General features: G+C 39.1%; 1 protein-coding gene across 2 annotated transcripts in view; it reads left to right on the forward strand.

The window, feature by feature from the left end:
- SMG7 (SMG7 nonsense mediated mRNA decay factor) overlaps positions 1-16,437 on the forward strand; it is a 69,476-nt gene that overhangs the window by 42,566 nt on the left and 10,473 nt on the right. For both annotated transcript variants that reach the window (XM_088128474.1, XM_088128475.1), the window contains exons 11-17: positions 2,151-2,221; positions 3,037-3,097; positions 3,844-3,963; positions 5,976-6,408; positions 8,607-8,751; positions 9,541-9,929; positions 11,262-11,636. In XM_088128474.1, the coding sequence (XP_087984600.1) occupies positions 2,151-2,221; positions 3,037-3,097; positions 3,844-3,963; positions 5,976-6,408; positions 8,607-8,751; positions 9,541-9,929; positions 11,262-11,636 (1,594 nt within the window). The remainder of the gene's footprint in view (positions 1-2,150; positions 2,222-3,036; positions 3,098-3,843; positions 3,964-5,975; positions 6,409-8,606; positions 8,752-9,540; positions 9,930-11,261; positions 11,637-16,437) is intronic.

The following is a 16,437-nucleotide window of genomic DNA, read 5'->3' on the forward strand; positions in this document are numbered from 1 at the left end:
AAAATTCAAATGAGTTCACAAACTTTTAAGCACCACTGTAGATAGCTGCATTATTCTTGATAAAATAAGAATGAATTCCATTGTTGACCCATAGAAAGGTTATCCGAATTTCAAAGTCAAGAATAGTGCCTTGATCTCCTATATGTAATCTCCTTCATTTCTTTCCAGTCCCAATTGTGGTTGTAAGTCGAGAACTGCCTGTATCTGCCAGAAGAGTCAGAAAATCTTCCTATTTCAAGATTCTGTGCTACCTGCAGTTATGCAAGTTCACAATAATTGCTGTCAACTCTGTGGGAGTTTGCCTCAGACTGGCAGCAGTAGCATTTCTTTCAGTTCAGTAAAGTAGCATTCCCTCTACTCCATGACTGCATGCAACAGCCTTTTTAGCTTTTTGACAGTGTTTCCACATCGCTATTACCTTCAGATGCATGGGGTTTTTTTAGAAGAGCTGAATGAAATGAGACTTACAGAGATGTGTATAAGACATTCCTTTTGCCCACTAATTGAATCCCTGACTTTTTCACCACTCACTTAGTTGAACTGTTCCACTTCTGAACTCCCTGGTAGTCTGGATTTTATGTTTTGAATAAGCAAGGATTTTAAATTAGAATCTGGTTGCTTAATTTGAGTTCTAGTTAACAGTAATTTATTGTATTATGTATTTCACTCAATGGGTGTTCAGGCTATTTTACAATAGAAGTATGCAAAATAAAACATTAAAATGCTAAAGATGGGAATCAGGGAAATCTGAAATCAAAGAGGGAAACCAACAGTGTTTTTTGGTAGCGCATGTCTGATCGTAATGGGTAAAATAAAGACATCAGGACATGTTCTTTTATTTTCCTGTCATGAAACAAGTTACCTCATCATCCTTCCCTTTTTCTGGGCAGGCTTGAAGAGGAAAATGAAATAAAGAAAGTTTGATAGTTATGGCTTAAGTCAGAAATAAACACTACTGTACTACTTAAAAAAAATTGGCCAGTTTCTATTAAGCCTGGAAGTGACCTTTGCCAGAAAAAATGTGGGCATGGACGTAGTTTTTGAATAATTTATTTTTATATATACATCAATTTATACACTCTCCACTTTCAAGGTTTACACTAGGCATAAAATCACATACCTAAAACAAAATCCTATGTAAACAATCAAAAACCCATGTAAAACAAATCACATCTAGCCAACAACAAATTTGTTAAAAAGGTGATCCAGCATCACCCTTATCTATCAAACATTTCCTGGAATAAAATGGCCTTTACAGCCTTCTGGAAAGTTAATTGGTTGGAGACTCTATATACTTTGGGGTTTACTGTTCTTCAGAATGGGGCAGCCACCAAGAAGTTTCACCTCTTCATCCCATTCCCTTCACTTAACATGGAATGGCAACGCTCAGCATCCACTGGTGGAAAGAATGAACAAGACTGGCTGAATCGAACTAAGAGAAAAAATGGGGGCCCAGCCATGTAGAACATTATAGGTTAATTAAACCTAATGGAGAAAATTATGTGAAATGTAAAAACCCCTCTGGATCATACAGAAGTCTAATATAGCATTCTGTTCCCACAAGGGTGAACCAAATACTTGTGAGAAGCCTTTGGGTAAGACATGAGGGCAATATCATTGTGTCTAAACTATTGTAGGTCTGAATGATTGTGCTCAGTAGTAAAAATGTCAGAGCTTCTGTCAGTATTCCTTAGAAACTGACTTAGAAGAATCTACAGAAATGAACCCTCTGAGAAGTTTCCTGAAGTGGGAAAGATAGGCATCCTCCAATTCTTCATCCATTTGTTCTGGTGCAGAGGAAAAGCCAAGTAGCTATTTCAGGATTGAAACAAAATATGATTATAAGGCATTGTTTTATGGTGGCATAAGCAATATCTGTGTATTTGAACCAACAGAATAATGTGTGACTGTCTTATTTAAAGGAAACTGTAAACATACCGTTTGGAAATTGTACTAACATACAGCAACATAGTCACTGTGGAATTTGCAGAAAAAGATCTTGCAGATAGAATTAATTTTTAAAGATTGAGTTGAAAGAGATCTGGTAGGGAATGGGGCAATTGATGCAGAAAGGACAAAGTATGCAATGGAAGAGGCAAAAGTGAGTGTGTGGTGTGTTATCTAAGTGTAAAACTGTTCTTGCTTTGCAGTGTTTGGCCTTGGCTGATTTCTCTTCTAAACAGTTTTCAGCCTCATGAAGAAGACCTGTCCTGCCCTAATGGTAAGAATACTTCCTTATGGCATAGTCCAAGGAAGATAAGAACAGAGTGAAGTCAAGAAGAGAACAATGTAGTAGGAAGGCACTGATGAACTTGTGTATAAATTTAGCTGAACCAAAACTATTTAGCTCATGTTGACTTCATCAGTTCTGAGAATTTCTTCTCAGAAATCTTCTATTTCCAGTAACCTGTACCCGTTAAATTATGTAAATTCTATTCTATGTCCTCAGCCTTCATCAGTTTATTTGCCCAAGCTGCTCTTCAGTGCCGTTGATGGTACAATCTGTTTATAGTTTTATATTTCTTCTTCAGATACCATGGCCAGTTGTAAACAATCATATGGGTTGCAATATTCAATCAGATTAAATATAAGTGTAGAGAAATAAGACCACAGGGCAAAGGAAAAAATGTCAAAAAGCAGTAGATGAAAATAAATGGTAGTAGGAATATTCATAGACATGACAAATATACAATTTCTCAGAATGGTTACTGAAGCTGTAGAATATTCTGTGCAATCTTAATTATAAATTCCCTTGTTACTTTTGCTTTCAAGCAGAATTGCATTTGTTCTCTTTTGCATTAAAATTTTAATACATTCTAATTAAAAATAGGATATCAGGATATAGTCCAGGTAAAGGCAAATACTTGTATATGTGTTCTGTTGATATCAGTTGCATAGCTTATGTTTAGTTCCCTAGAAGAGATCAGTGGGACTTAAAAAGCACTTGATATTTATTGGATTGGATTCTTGTTTACTAATGAGAAGTAGATTTGAAGATGAATACAAATATGCACATTCCTTTGTCTCATTCACTAGCCACCCCTCTTCCAGAAGAGTTTGAGCTGCAGGGATTCTTAGCTCTGAGACCTTCATTCAGGTGAGCAGTTATTATGGATAGGTGATACTCTTCAATGTTACTCAAACAGTGTTAATATCCGATATTTTCTAAGCTTGATGTAATTATCACCCCATTAGAAAGGTTCATACATCTTCATTCTTTTCTGTGATACATCATTCTTTTCATTAATTTTTTTTAAATTATTAAGATCCCAATTCTGGTTTCCTTAAATTTCAGTTTAATTTTTGTGTATTGTGAGAAAAGAAAAAAAATAGGTAATCTATTTTGGTTTGTCACTCAAGTAGGATTTCTGCTTTCTAACCTGATAGAGCTTTTGGTCTGATAAATATATTATACAAGATAACTGTTATAGCTGTAGATTAATTCCCCTGGATAAATCTAGGGGGGAAAAAAGCTTGGCAGATCTAAGCCTGTAAACATATGCATGGCACTTTTTTATTCTGAAATTGATTCTGGTACCATTTGCATTTATATTTGGGTTTTAACATGGAAAATGATTTGAAGAACAATTGCAGCAAGGATGATAAAGCTTGATATAAAATGTATAAACATGTTGTGCAAGTATTTATCTGTAACAGCACAGTAAAACTACCTTAAAATGGGACTCTTTCTCCCCCTGCCACCTGCAAATTCTGTGTTATTTCTTTCTCACTGAAATGGAAACTAGGTAACTAATTGCACCACTGAATGTTGGACCTGCATGTACCACTCTTGATCCTGATTCATAATCTGAATGTCCCATTTTTATTTATGTCAACAACTAGGAACTTGGATTTCTCTAAAGGCCATCAGGGGATTACTGGAGACAAAGAAGGGCAGCATCGGCGTATACGGCAACAGCGCCTGATCTTCACAGGAAAATGGATTGCTGACAATCAGCCAAGGTATCTGTATAGCTGCTAGTATCATCCCATACCCTTCCCACATGGTTGTTCTCTTTGCCACTCAGTATTGCTCTTTCATGTTTATAATGATAGGTGTTAAAACCTGACATGAAGGTATGATCATGGGCACTAAATTTAACACTAATGCTAACACAAGGCAGTAATATGGGAACAGTAGATAGTTCCTAAAAATGTGCAAAATAAGTACATTTTTTTTTTTCAGGGCCTAGGCAGCTTGTTTAGCAATTTAAGGCCATATTTTAGTTTGATATTGCAGGTAGTCCTCATTTAATGACCCTCATTGGGATCAGCATCTCTGTTGCTAAGCAAAGTGGTTGTTAAGTGAAATGTCACATGACTGCCCCACTTAGCAGTGGAAGTTTGGGCAGTTCCTGTTGCCATCGTTAAGTGATTCCTGCATGATCCATTAGGTGAGGACCAATCCCAATCCAAGCCATTCCTGGGTTGGTCCCTCCCAGCCCCAAACCTCGGCTCTTTCAAGGTAGGGAACTACCTCAACTCCCCTCACCCACCTATCTCCCCCTACATCTATACCCTTTTGACTGCTTGATTACCCACCGCCACTCCTGCCCGCCATGCACCACCGCCGGCCGGGACAGTCTTTCACACTGCATCACGCTGCATCTCCCTGCTGGCTGGGATGATCCTTAGCACAAAGGATTGACGAGGATCACTGCGGGACAATCCACAGTATGAAGGATCATCTCAGTGGCAGCAGTGCACAGCAAGGCGCAGCATGAAGGATTGTCCCACCTGTGCTCCCAGACACCCTCCTGCAGCACTTGCTCACCTGCCCACGCTCCCTAGTGCCCACCCACAGCATTCACTCAGCCGCCCGCACTCTCTAGAGCCTGCAGCACTTGTTCGCCTGCCTGCGGCACCTGCCCCCCCAGCTGACCTTGTCTTTGCCTGCCTCCTTTCTGCTGGGCTCACCTTCCTGGCCAGGTGCAGGCGGGTGCTGTGGGCAGGTGGGTGTGTACCGCCACCCTGCTGGCTGGGATGATCCTTCGTGCTGTGCTTTGCCATGTGCCACTGCCGGCTGGGACAATTCTTAGCGCAAAGGATCAATGAGGAATGATCACTGGAAGACGATCTACGGTGCAAAGGATCATCCCAGCCAGCCCAGAATTCCTTTCCAGCATGGTCTGAGAACAATGGGACTTAAAATCATACACATCTGGATAGCTGCTTTAAAAATAACATATTGTAGTTCACTGGGGAGAAACCTAGATTTAAAATCCTTCCCCAGCCATGAAGCTGGCTGGATAAACATGAAGTAGGTGGTTCTTCCCTACGTAGGTTAATCTACTGGAGTTTTGGGGAAGTGAAGTCATTGGAGAGGGAGAATGAAAAACAGTTGCTTTAGTCACAACGTTATTAACAGCATTTTATTACTCTCATAATTACCTCTGTAATCAGATTCACAAACATTATTCCCAGGTTTTATTCAAGGACCTGGGAATAATATCAGAGTAACTTAAAGGATGGTGTATTTTTCATTCTTAGTAAGATATTTTGGCAAAGGGGGCCTGTAATATAAGCAGTAGCAATGTGCAACACATTCCACTCAGTGTGCAACACATTCCACTCAATACACTCATTGTGTAATTGTCTTAGTTATATTGAACTTGAGCTGCTGATTTGAAGGGAGTTTGGTGAGTTTTTAGCTCAAACACCACCACCAACCAGCCAGCCAAAGAAGCTACAGAAATATCATCTCAAAAAGCCATTACATATTAGAATGCCAGGGAAGATCAGATGATAATCCCTGACTGCTATAAAACTTCCTCATTAACATTACCCACTCTCAATTGGTACAAATAAAGTTGCTTTCTCCTTGCTCCATTCTAGCTCTATTTTACTTTACTTTCAATTTTATGTGCCTAAAACCAAAAACCAGTTTATTTGTTTTCCACTCAATATTTGTGGCTTTGATTATCCTTGAAAATTTATTGGTAACGTGGTCAGTCGTTTTTATTTTTTTCTTAAAGGTTGATCCAATGTGAAAATGAGGTTGGCAAACTCATGTTCTTGACAGACATCCCAGAATTGTTGCTTGATGAACATAGTGAATCCAAACAGAGTCATGTTCTGCAGGAAGCATCAGAGCCACAGTTTGTAGATGGGAGCCCAGGACTTAAGTCAGTGCTATCTACAAGTCGAAACCTGAGCAGCAGCTCTGATACGGGAGATAAACCAATGGTGACATTCAAAGAAAACATTAAACCACGAGAAATAAACAGAGAGCAAGGCCGAAATTATCTGACTAAGGAAGTAGGTAGGGAAAGAAGAGATTATAGCAAAGGAATAACAGCCAATAAAAATGATGGAAAGAAGGACAACAACAACAAAAGGAAGAACGAGATCAAGAAATGTGGCCTGGACAAGATTCAAGAAACAGGGAAGCAGAATGTGGCAGTACAGGTAAGATACTCTATACATTCATTATCATTCCTCTGAATGCTTTCATACTGCAGCTTAATTTAGTTGCAATCCTATAAAGCTGCCTGAAGCTGCTTTTAAGCTTTTGGATGATTTGGCATAGTGAGACAGCCACGAGAGACAGATGCAGCTGAAGCTTCCTCACCTTCACCTTGCTCCCTCAGCATTCATTTTCCTTAGTAGAGGATCTAATGGAATGGCGGATGATGTCTTCCTTAGTCCTCTGGTATTGGCTGCTCTTGCTTTGCTTGGGAGAATAAATATGTAAAGGAGATAACTGGTGCAGCTTTTTACTTTGAATAAACTGGAAATTAAGCATGGTAACAGTTGGAAGGAATCATTTCATCATAAGAATGTATGAGCAGATAATATGTTTCTCTTTGGACGTACAAAACACTGTGCTTATTTACAAAATGGTTTTCTTTTCACAAGGGCCACCAGTGAATGTCTGTCTCTTTCTCTGTCTTTCATTGGATATCTATGGTCTTCTTTTCCTTTCCTTTCCCTCCTTTACTCTGTCCAATTGTTAACTGCTTTTCTCTCCTCAGGCATATTTCTCTGGGGTCTCCTAGTTTTATGAACCACCTTCCTAATTAGGGTGTGTCCAGTTAACCCTTTACTTAATAGAATGGAACTTCATTTGTTCATTCAATTTCTGTCCTTCCTTCTCATTCAGGAGTTCAAGGTGATATACGTAGCACTCCCCCTCTCAGCAATAGCCCTGTGGATTGGCTGACAAGAGAGTGACTGGCCCTAGGTCACCCTTCTGTGCTTGAGGCTGGACTTGAACCTCAGACTCCCCAGTGCTAGTACCACACCTTACTAACTACATGATACTGCCATTCAATCACACAGCTTAAATGAACTTAATGCAATTATGTTTTCTGAAATTAAGCATTCTAATATTTTTAAAGTGTAAGAGTCATTTGCTAGACTTCAGCGTAATGTTACAGCAAATATTTGCCAATTTCTGATAATTGGTAGCTACTCCAGGTGGATCTGATATGGGATACATGTTGTTCTAGCAATTTATAAAATGAATTCAGGGCAAAGAACTTCTTGACAATATTCTTAAGTTTAAGAATGTTCTGCATTAGAGTACAATTCAGTGGGACAGATCGTACCTGATAAATTTTCCAGACACCCAATTTTGCAATTGTTCAAATTTGCTCAGGAGCTCATTTTCTTATGAACTACAGTTCTTTCCAGTTCTTTCCTTATATGCTGTTGCTTTATAAATAAAATATAAAGGTATCTCAAAATGCGTATTATTTATTGTACTTTCTTTTGCTCTAAATCTCAGCTTTGTTAGTTTTCATTACATAGGTTTATGGATGTGTTCATTTTTTCTGGAGTAGCTGGGCTAGTTTGGGTGTATACACTTTTAAGGAGCAGAGGTGTTAGTATCTTCATCTTTTCTGCAAAAAGTAGCACATCTATCATGTATGAACTACTTTGAAGTTGCAACTGAAATTGAGTAAAATGAAGCTCACACTGATATAAAGAAAAAAGGACCAGGCACTAATTTCATTAAAACTTGGGCCTTATAGTCTTGTACCTGTAAAGGCTGTGGTAGTGTGGAAGCAGGGTTTCTGGGTAGAGATGTCTAGCATCATAAATCCAGTAGCTGGATAAATATTAAATATATATATATTTTTAAAAATCTCAATTAGTGATTCTGTTAATGTTTGTATTTTAATATTCCTATTTTACATTTCAAAATCCTTGGCTCAACTGCTAGGACCTCTTCCCAGTTCCTTATGTTTCTTTTGAAGTTATGTTTCTGAGTTCCTCCTGGTACTTTGAAAGTATGAAGCCAAAGATAAGCTTGAGCTACCTCCTCTACTCCCATTGTGGAGATGGTGGCTCCCCCAAATTCCAAACATGATCTTCAGTCTTAGTTTTTTTCTAAGAAAGGTAGCAAAATTTGTTTTTAACCTTGGGAGACAGAGGCATAGTACATGATCAGTCTAAAAAGTTCTAAGAACTACAAATGTGGAGTTGGCCAAGGCCAAACCTATGTTCTTTGTTCCTGTAAACAGAGAATGAGAACCAAATCCCTGGAAAGAATTGATATGTGTCACACTAACTTTTTAATTGTTAACATTCTTAAGAAGGCATGGACAAGTAAACAAGGGCAAAAATTTAGAATTACTGCTTTTACTGACTTATCTTTTTAGGTAAAATCCCAGACTGAGTTGAGAAAGACTCCAGTATCTGAAGTCAGAAAAACACCAGTAACTCAGTCTCCAAACCAGGCCAGCAACTCCCAGTTCATCCCCATCCATCACCCAGGAGCTTTCCCTCCTCTTCCCAGCCGACCAGGTAAAAATGTTATTTCTCTAAACTAATATTGGCTTGGTATAAACTGATGGAACAGACTATTAATGTCTTTTTAAATGTCTTTTAAAAAAGGGGGGAGCAGGAGGAAGAGAACAAATGTATGTGTGTATATGTGTATAAGTAAATGCGTTTTTAAATGGAATGTTCACATTATTTCTAGAAAGTAGGCATAGTCATTAAGTGTGTAACTTTACATGGTATTTACTAGGCATCAGTCTTTCACAGTGTCTTTTTTCCCAAGATGCAAAGAGCCATCTTGTATTTATTTCACAGTTTGTGTGTGTGTGTGTGTGTGTGTGTGTGTGTGTGTGTGAAGAGGAAGAAAAGAAAACCTACAGGTCTTTTCAAACACAAAGGCTCAGTTTTGAAGTGGAAAACATAATAAATGCAAAACATCCCTATACTGCTCGAAGTAATTTCTTTGTATATAACATCTTGCAAAGAAGCATTAAGCTCTCTGAAAGTCACAGCGAAGCATTCCCTAGGATGTTATAGCCTTCCTAGAATTGTCCCCCAGCAGAGTGAGAGTACATCTGCAGGCTTACTTGCACACCCTTCTATCCCCACAGAATGAATTAATCTAATCCTATAATTGAATGCTGACAGGTAGGAGGTCTTTGCTTTACAAAATGAGATTCTCTTTAGCTAGTAGGATCAGAGGGGTAAACAAAGGCCCGGCTATAATCTCTCTCAGTGGTTAATCTTGAAGAGGCAGCAGAAAGTATCATCCAAGGATTTGGTTATTAAAATGTGTACTTTCTTTCTTTCAAGGCTTCCCACCTCCTGCCTATGTTATTCCTCCTCCTGTGGCTTTCTCTATGAGCTCAGGATATACTTTCCCTGGTGGTGTTTCTGTCCCAGGAACCTTTCTTCAGCCTGCAGCTCATTCACCTGCAGGAAATCAGGTGCAAGCTGGGAAGCAATCCCACATTCCTTACAGCCAGCAGCGGCCCTCTGGACCAGGCCCAATGAACCAGGGACCTCAACAGACTCCATCCCCTTCTCAGCAGCCCCTTGCATCCTTACCAGCTCAGGCAACAACCCAGTCTGCAAGCCAGCTACAGGTCCAGGCTCTCACCCAGCAGCAGCAGCAACAGTCTCCAACAAAAGCTGTGCAGGCATTAGGGAAGAGTCCTCCACACCACTCTGGATTCCAACAGGTGAGCCTCTGGTAACTGAGAGATGGGAACAGGCTAGGGTTAAGGTTAGGGCTCCAAATTTTTATAGGTTTTGTACTCAAATAATACAGAAACTCAAACTTGGATTACAATACTTGCTTTTCTGTAGATGTTATAAAAGCAAAGTACAACCAATAAAGGAGAAAAGGAATTGGCAAGTTCCTTGGGAAAGAGTCAGGCAGAATAAAGTGGACGAGATGGGAACATAGTTGAAGGCCAAGAGCAGAGGAATGTCAAAATGGACATTTATTAATAATAGAATGTCTCTTTTCTACAGATAGGAATCTGAATTGTCAGAATAGTTCAGATTATATTTGTTAAAACCTTCCCTACTGCCTCTTCTCAAGTATGGGATGACCAGCCTTATGAATGATAAAGTGGTATTACAGGCAGTCCGCTACTTGCAAACTTCCATGTTGCGAACTTTCACCGATATGAACAGGATGGACCCAGAAGTCAAAACTGGAAGTCAGGCTGGAAGTTGGAACCGGAAGTCAGGAGAAGGTGGGAAAGGGTTAGTTTGTAGCTCACCTTTCCCACCTTCTCCAGCATTCCGTTTGCATTTGAGGTTTGCATTGAAGTTGGAGTTCCCAGAAAGGGTTAGTTTATGCAGCGCACTCCGTTGCTGGGTGAGACAGGAGAGGGGGACTGACAGAGGACAGGGGAGAGGGGGCGGAGGTCTCCTGCCTTGCCCGCCAATGGAGCGTGCCACGCCCCACCAGCCCTGCCTCCTGCCTCCACCCCTTTTTTTTTTTTTTGCTTGTGGACTTATGAACAGTCTCTTGGAATGTAACCCGTTCATAAGTAGGGGACTATCTGTTTTGAAAGATTCATTAAACGTATTTTTACATACACTGTAGTGCTTGCAGAACTGTGACATTTATTGTATCTGCATTGAAAGAAATGAGTCCTAATGTTAAAATGCTAGTCTTGTAGTTTCTATCTGCTAAAAGCTTTCTTTAGTTTTTCTCTGCTCATGAAGTCTGGAAACTTTAATCTCAAAAGGAAACTGTAAACTTGTGAATTTTGCTTTGTAGAATTGAATGTGTAATTCTGCTTATCGTGTTGTGCATTGAATATATTTTTATAATAAGATGATGTACCCAGTGTACAGCATATGCATAGAGAAGAGCAAAACTTTTTCTTCCTTATCCTATCGTGCTTGAGGGTTGTTGTTTAATTCTGGATCAGAGTATGCTTGGCATTTGTATGATATTCAGTTTGCTCTGGTTGGTTATTGGAACCTGAAATCAGTCACTTATCAAGAGGCTCTCTATTGCTGATGATGCTGAATGCTGGGATATGTATTCTTAGTATCCCCAGGCAGACTCCTCCAAGCAGCTCTGGAACCCCTCTCAGGTTCAAGGCCCATTGGGGAAGATCATGCCTGTGAAGCAGCCGTACTATCATCAGGGCCAGGATCCTGTGAAACTCTTTGAACACTCCTTGCAGCCTCCCCTTCTGCAACAACAGCAGCCTCTGGAGAAGAAAATGAAGCCTTTCCCTATGGAGCCATATAACCAGAATCCCTCAGAGGTCAAGGTGCCAGAATTTTACTGGGACTCCTATGGTATGGCTGATAACCGTGTTGTGATGGCACAGCAACAAGCTAACATGGACCGCAGAGGGAAACGTCAACAAGGAGTCTTCCGCCCAGAGCAGGACCCAATGTCGAGGATGGGTTTTGAGGTAAACTAAGAGTTGACCACAGAATATAGGAAGTAGTTTCCTTTATGCCACAAATGGAACAGTTTCTGATGGCTTGCAAGAGTGGCAATAAGAGTGGGTGCGTAGGCCAGTCCTGTCTTCCTACCATGTTTTGCTTGGCATTCATTGGATGAGTCTGCGTTTCTGGCTCAATGGTTCCACAGTCCTACTATTGTTATGAAGAGTTAATTGGCAGGGTGTGCATGAAACCAAAATAATCCCAAGCTGTTTTGTTTTAAGCTCAGAACAAAACAACCCCACTTAAGACATTCCACTGGGATATTTCAAGGGTATTGTGCTCCAATGGAGCAAACATAATGTTTCTTGTATTCTGTGTTCATAATTATGCCCCTTTATGAAGGCGTAGTACAAAACCTCTCAGAATAATTTCAGATCAATCCAATAAAATCAGCTCAGAACCTAGCAAACAAATATTTATACTAAAATAACCAACACATTTAGAACAACACCTTAGGATAGGACAATGTATATATATAATGGTATGTGGGAATGACCTTGGAAGACAGGGCAAAGAGATACAGCCAAGGGAACGGTCAGATAAAAGGCAGTTTAGCCCACAGCAGGAATGTGGGCAGGGCAAGAGGCTCAGAAGAGACCCTCCCTAGTTTCTCGGGCTGTAAAGGAGACGGTGGAAGAGAAGTACTTTCAGACTAGCAAGATTCTGTTAATGTAACCTTACAGTAAAGTAGAATTAGCTCATCTGGTCGTGTTTCCTGTCTGGTCTACCTCACAAGGCTGACAATATACATCCATAATCATTTAAAATATGTGTTAATCTGTCAGCTAAATAAAAGTAGGATGGAACAGTCAGACCCTATATTAATCAACTAATCATATCCAAATATCTATACACCCTATTTAAAGGCCATGAAATTTCCACAGAGACAAAGGGAGTTGAACTGAATCCCTAAGACTCACAATTTGGAGACTGTTATCCTGGACTGAGGATCCAAAAGAAGGCCCTGCTCAAAGATTCTAAAGAACAGTCAGGGTTGTATTGAGAAATAAGACCAGACAGATACTGTGGAGTTTGTGACCAGAGGATTCTAAACAGAAGTATTAGTAGTTTCTGCTGGGCTCTATCATAAATGCCAGTAGCAACTTGCTAACTATCAGTCAGCAAACAAGCAACAATAGGTTTACTTCAGCACAGCCTATCAAAAACAGCAAAAATACACTTTTTTGGCAACAGTTCTGTAAAAGACATACACATGTGTCTAGCCATTGCACTGTTCCCTTTTAGAGTAAACAATGTTATGCAAAGAACAGAAAGGGAATAATAAAGTAACCGCAAATACACACTTTTTCCACTGCCTTTTGTTCTTTAAACTTAACTTTCTTTTTAAGGATCTTATTCTATCCAGCCACAGTTTCTGGGTCTTCCCCTTCCTTTTGACCTATTCACTTTTCATATATTTGTTTTGCAATTCAGTTCTCATTCATTCTCTCATTATGACTAGTCCACCTCAATTTGCTTCTTTCCTACTGGTCTTTTATACTCAGTGCTCATTAATTTAGCACCCATTCAGTCAGCACCCACCCACACTTCTTAAGTAATCTGTGCCCACTGCATTAAATTTTTATGTTCCTGCTGACTTACCCAACTCTTACTTCCATAGAAAAAAGTGGGCAGAAGAATACTCTGAGCCATTTTTGCTTCTTTTGACAATTAGTTCCATGTGACAGAGTACTTAGTATCTGTCTACTAGCATTTACAGTACATGTCTTGACATTTCTCCATCCGTTTCACGTCTTTCATATGGATTCAGTAGTGTACATAAATCAATCTATTTGCTCTAGTTTTTTGTCATTTAAGTATAACTTGAAATTTTTCACTCTGTTTTTTCCTGTCAAATACAACTATTTGGATCTTTGCTACATTAACATTTAGATCTATACTCCTCAATTCTCAGCAAGCCATTAGTGTTTTCGGCTAACAGCATGGCATCATCTGCATACAAATGTACATATGTATCCACATCCTTAACCAATATACCTCTCATGGCACAACAAGCATTCCTGATACATGTATCCATAAATATATTAAATGACCAAGGGGATGCCACACATTTTTGTCTTACTCCCTGCTCAGCGTTGAACCATTCATTAAGCATTCTGTTGGTTCTCATGCATGCTTTGCTTTCATCATATACAGCTCATCCACATTCAGCATCCAGCCTGCAACTCCATAATTTGCCAAACATTTCAGAACTCAAATCTGTTCACTTCATCATATGCTGTGTGCAAGTCAACATGCAGTAAAGTGTCTAACATTCATGTATTTTTCAGTTAAATGTACTGCAAAGCTAAACAAATAAAGGAATAAACCCTGAAAACTCAACATTGCAGCATTGTATGTGATGCACAGGCACATTAAACACTTGTATTTAACAACTTGCCTGAAATAGATAAACCACAAAGAGCACCACTGTGAAGTGGTGATGTAGATTGGGGGAAGCACGGATGGTTTGCAAAGATTGAAAGGTATGGAGAGATACGGTGTTGGTATAAATTAGTTTTGCCTGTATTTTCTCCTCTTACCAATTCTTTCATTTTTTCCAACTTACAATTTTTTCCTGCTTTTTTGGTACACTGCATAATGTTAAATATACCACAAGGGAATAGTGTGATGGCTGTATATGTCTGGAAGAAAAGGTTCAACACATTACACTGTAACTCATGAATCTGATTTCCCCATAGCAAAGGACTTTACAAAATGACGATCAACTTTTCTGCCAACTGCAGCGGTATGTGCTTAACTGACTCTCCATCACTCCTCCCCTCCTCTCAATTAGTACCAGCCAATGGCAGCAGGGATGGTACTTTGCCTGCTGTTTTAGTGGCTGACGCAGAACATTTTGCCTGTTTGTAGGACTACGGAACTTCCTGCCAGTTCTAATAATTCTGAGGGAAGACAGGCAGCACAAAGTCTCTGCTCATTTTATTGACGTAGGACACAGAAAATGGAGCAGAGGATTGGGAAGCAACTTAGTTATCAAAGTAAGGGAAAGTTGGTCAGTACAATGATTTAGGCAGGCGTTGCCTCATTTTCACTTCTCTCCAGCATCTTTTGCCAGGGTGTATTATGTACATATGTATATATTACAATATATAAAGAAATAACTGTGGCATCATCATAAGGTACTGCTTAATTGCAGTGGAATACTTGAATATTTCCAACATAAGGTTTTTAAAATGTAAAATCCCTCACCTTCGAAGTCTTTGTTTCTCTGCAATTGAAATGAAACCCTTGATTAATCATCACAAAAGGATAGGAATAGATCATTATCTGGTGGCAAATTCTAAAGTCCAAGTTGAGCATAAATTTCTCTCAGAACTTTCCAGTTAAACGTAATGTATGCATTCTCAAGCTTTATCACAGTAAGATTGTATAAATCAATATTTAAATGGTTGGATACTCCCTAAATGAAGAGAAAGCAAATATAAATCTGTTTTCTGTCAGTTGTTCCCTGACTTTGTCAGGGAAATTCTAAGTGGAAACTCCCGCATGGATCTAAATGTGAGTTAAGGTGGCACCTCGATAGATAAGTGTAGTAAATCTAAAATTCTGAAACATAGATATTACCAGTTAATAGTTAAGATTTATTTTGAAAACTTTGGGTAAAAGTTCACACCTGCCTTGTCTGCACTTCCATATTAGTGATTCGCTGCAAAGCAGAGATCGATTATTCAGTATTTCTTTGGAATTCTCTTTGGCCCAGCTGTCTAAAACCAATGAAGCAAGAAAGGGTAATCCCTCCACCTTTGTATTGTTGAGAACAGCATGTGCAGGGAAATAATCAAGGCACAATATCACCTGTAACAAAGTGATTAACTACAGTAGTCCTTCAAAGTCATATTAAGACAATGTTCCTAAGCATATGTCTAGGTTTTTCCTGACAGGCACATCCACAGTGGTAGCACTGATAAGAGAGAAAGCTGGTACTGTTAATCTCCTTACTCCTGTATAATTTCACTTTACTTTAAAAAAGAAAAAGCAGGAGGTCAGTTGCTCCATGTTAATAGTTGCAAATATGTTGAAGGTTTTTTTATTTTATTTTTTTAGATCTGCCTGTGAGAGTTTGCTAGGAATATTGTAAAGAATACCATAAAGCCCAATATCATTTTATGTATCAGATTATCTACTTCTGTTTATTTAGATTAACTTCATTAACCTAAAGAATGGATTTCATCCCAGCTACGACAGTTTTGAGATATTTGTCCCAGGGTACTATATATTTCAGGCATGAATTGCAGTGTTATAGGAAACAGATGGAAAAAGCAGGCCATTTTTGATAGACCAAGAAGGAAGCCATGGTATTCATGGAGATCAGAGGAGGAGATCAGAAAACTTTCCATCAACTTCCAATGATTTTTTTAAAAGCCCAATTTCCCTATAGAGGAAAGATTCTCAAAATATGAGCAACCCCCTAGGGAGTTGCAAGCAACATGGAGGGAATTACAAATATTTTAGCAGTGCATGCAAAATGGGAATAAGTTTTGAGAGTGCTTCTAGTTTCTATGTGGTAACCATAAGGAAACTGTCAAAACTTGCTCCCACTTTGTTTGAATGACCCTGCAACAGGATAACCAAGCCAGAATGAGGAACAAAGCCAAGAGTAATTTTTGAGAAATAGCTAAATCGTAGATCTAGCCATCTGCAAAATAATCAGTTTTATATATCAGGTATTGTTATTTATTTAGCTTTATTCATGTTGCGGGTTGCAAAAATTCATCTATCGTTTTAGGGGATCATAGTATT

The sequence above is a fragment of the Python bivittatus genome, unplaced genomic scaffold (genome assembly GCF_059951505.1).
Source record: "Python bivittatus isolate LINGU-HERP-01145 unplaced genomic scaffold, Pbiv_v1 ctg000700_np1212, whole genome shotgun sequence".
NCBI lineage: Eukaryota > Metazoa > Chordata > Lepidosauria > Squamata > Pythonidae > Python > Python bivittatus.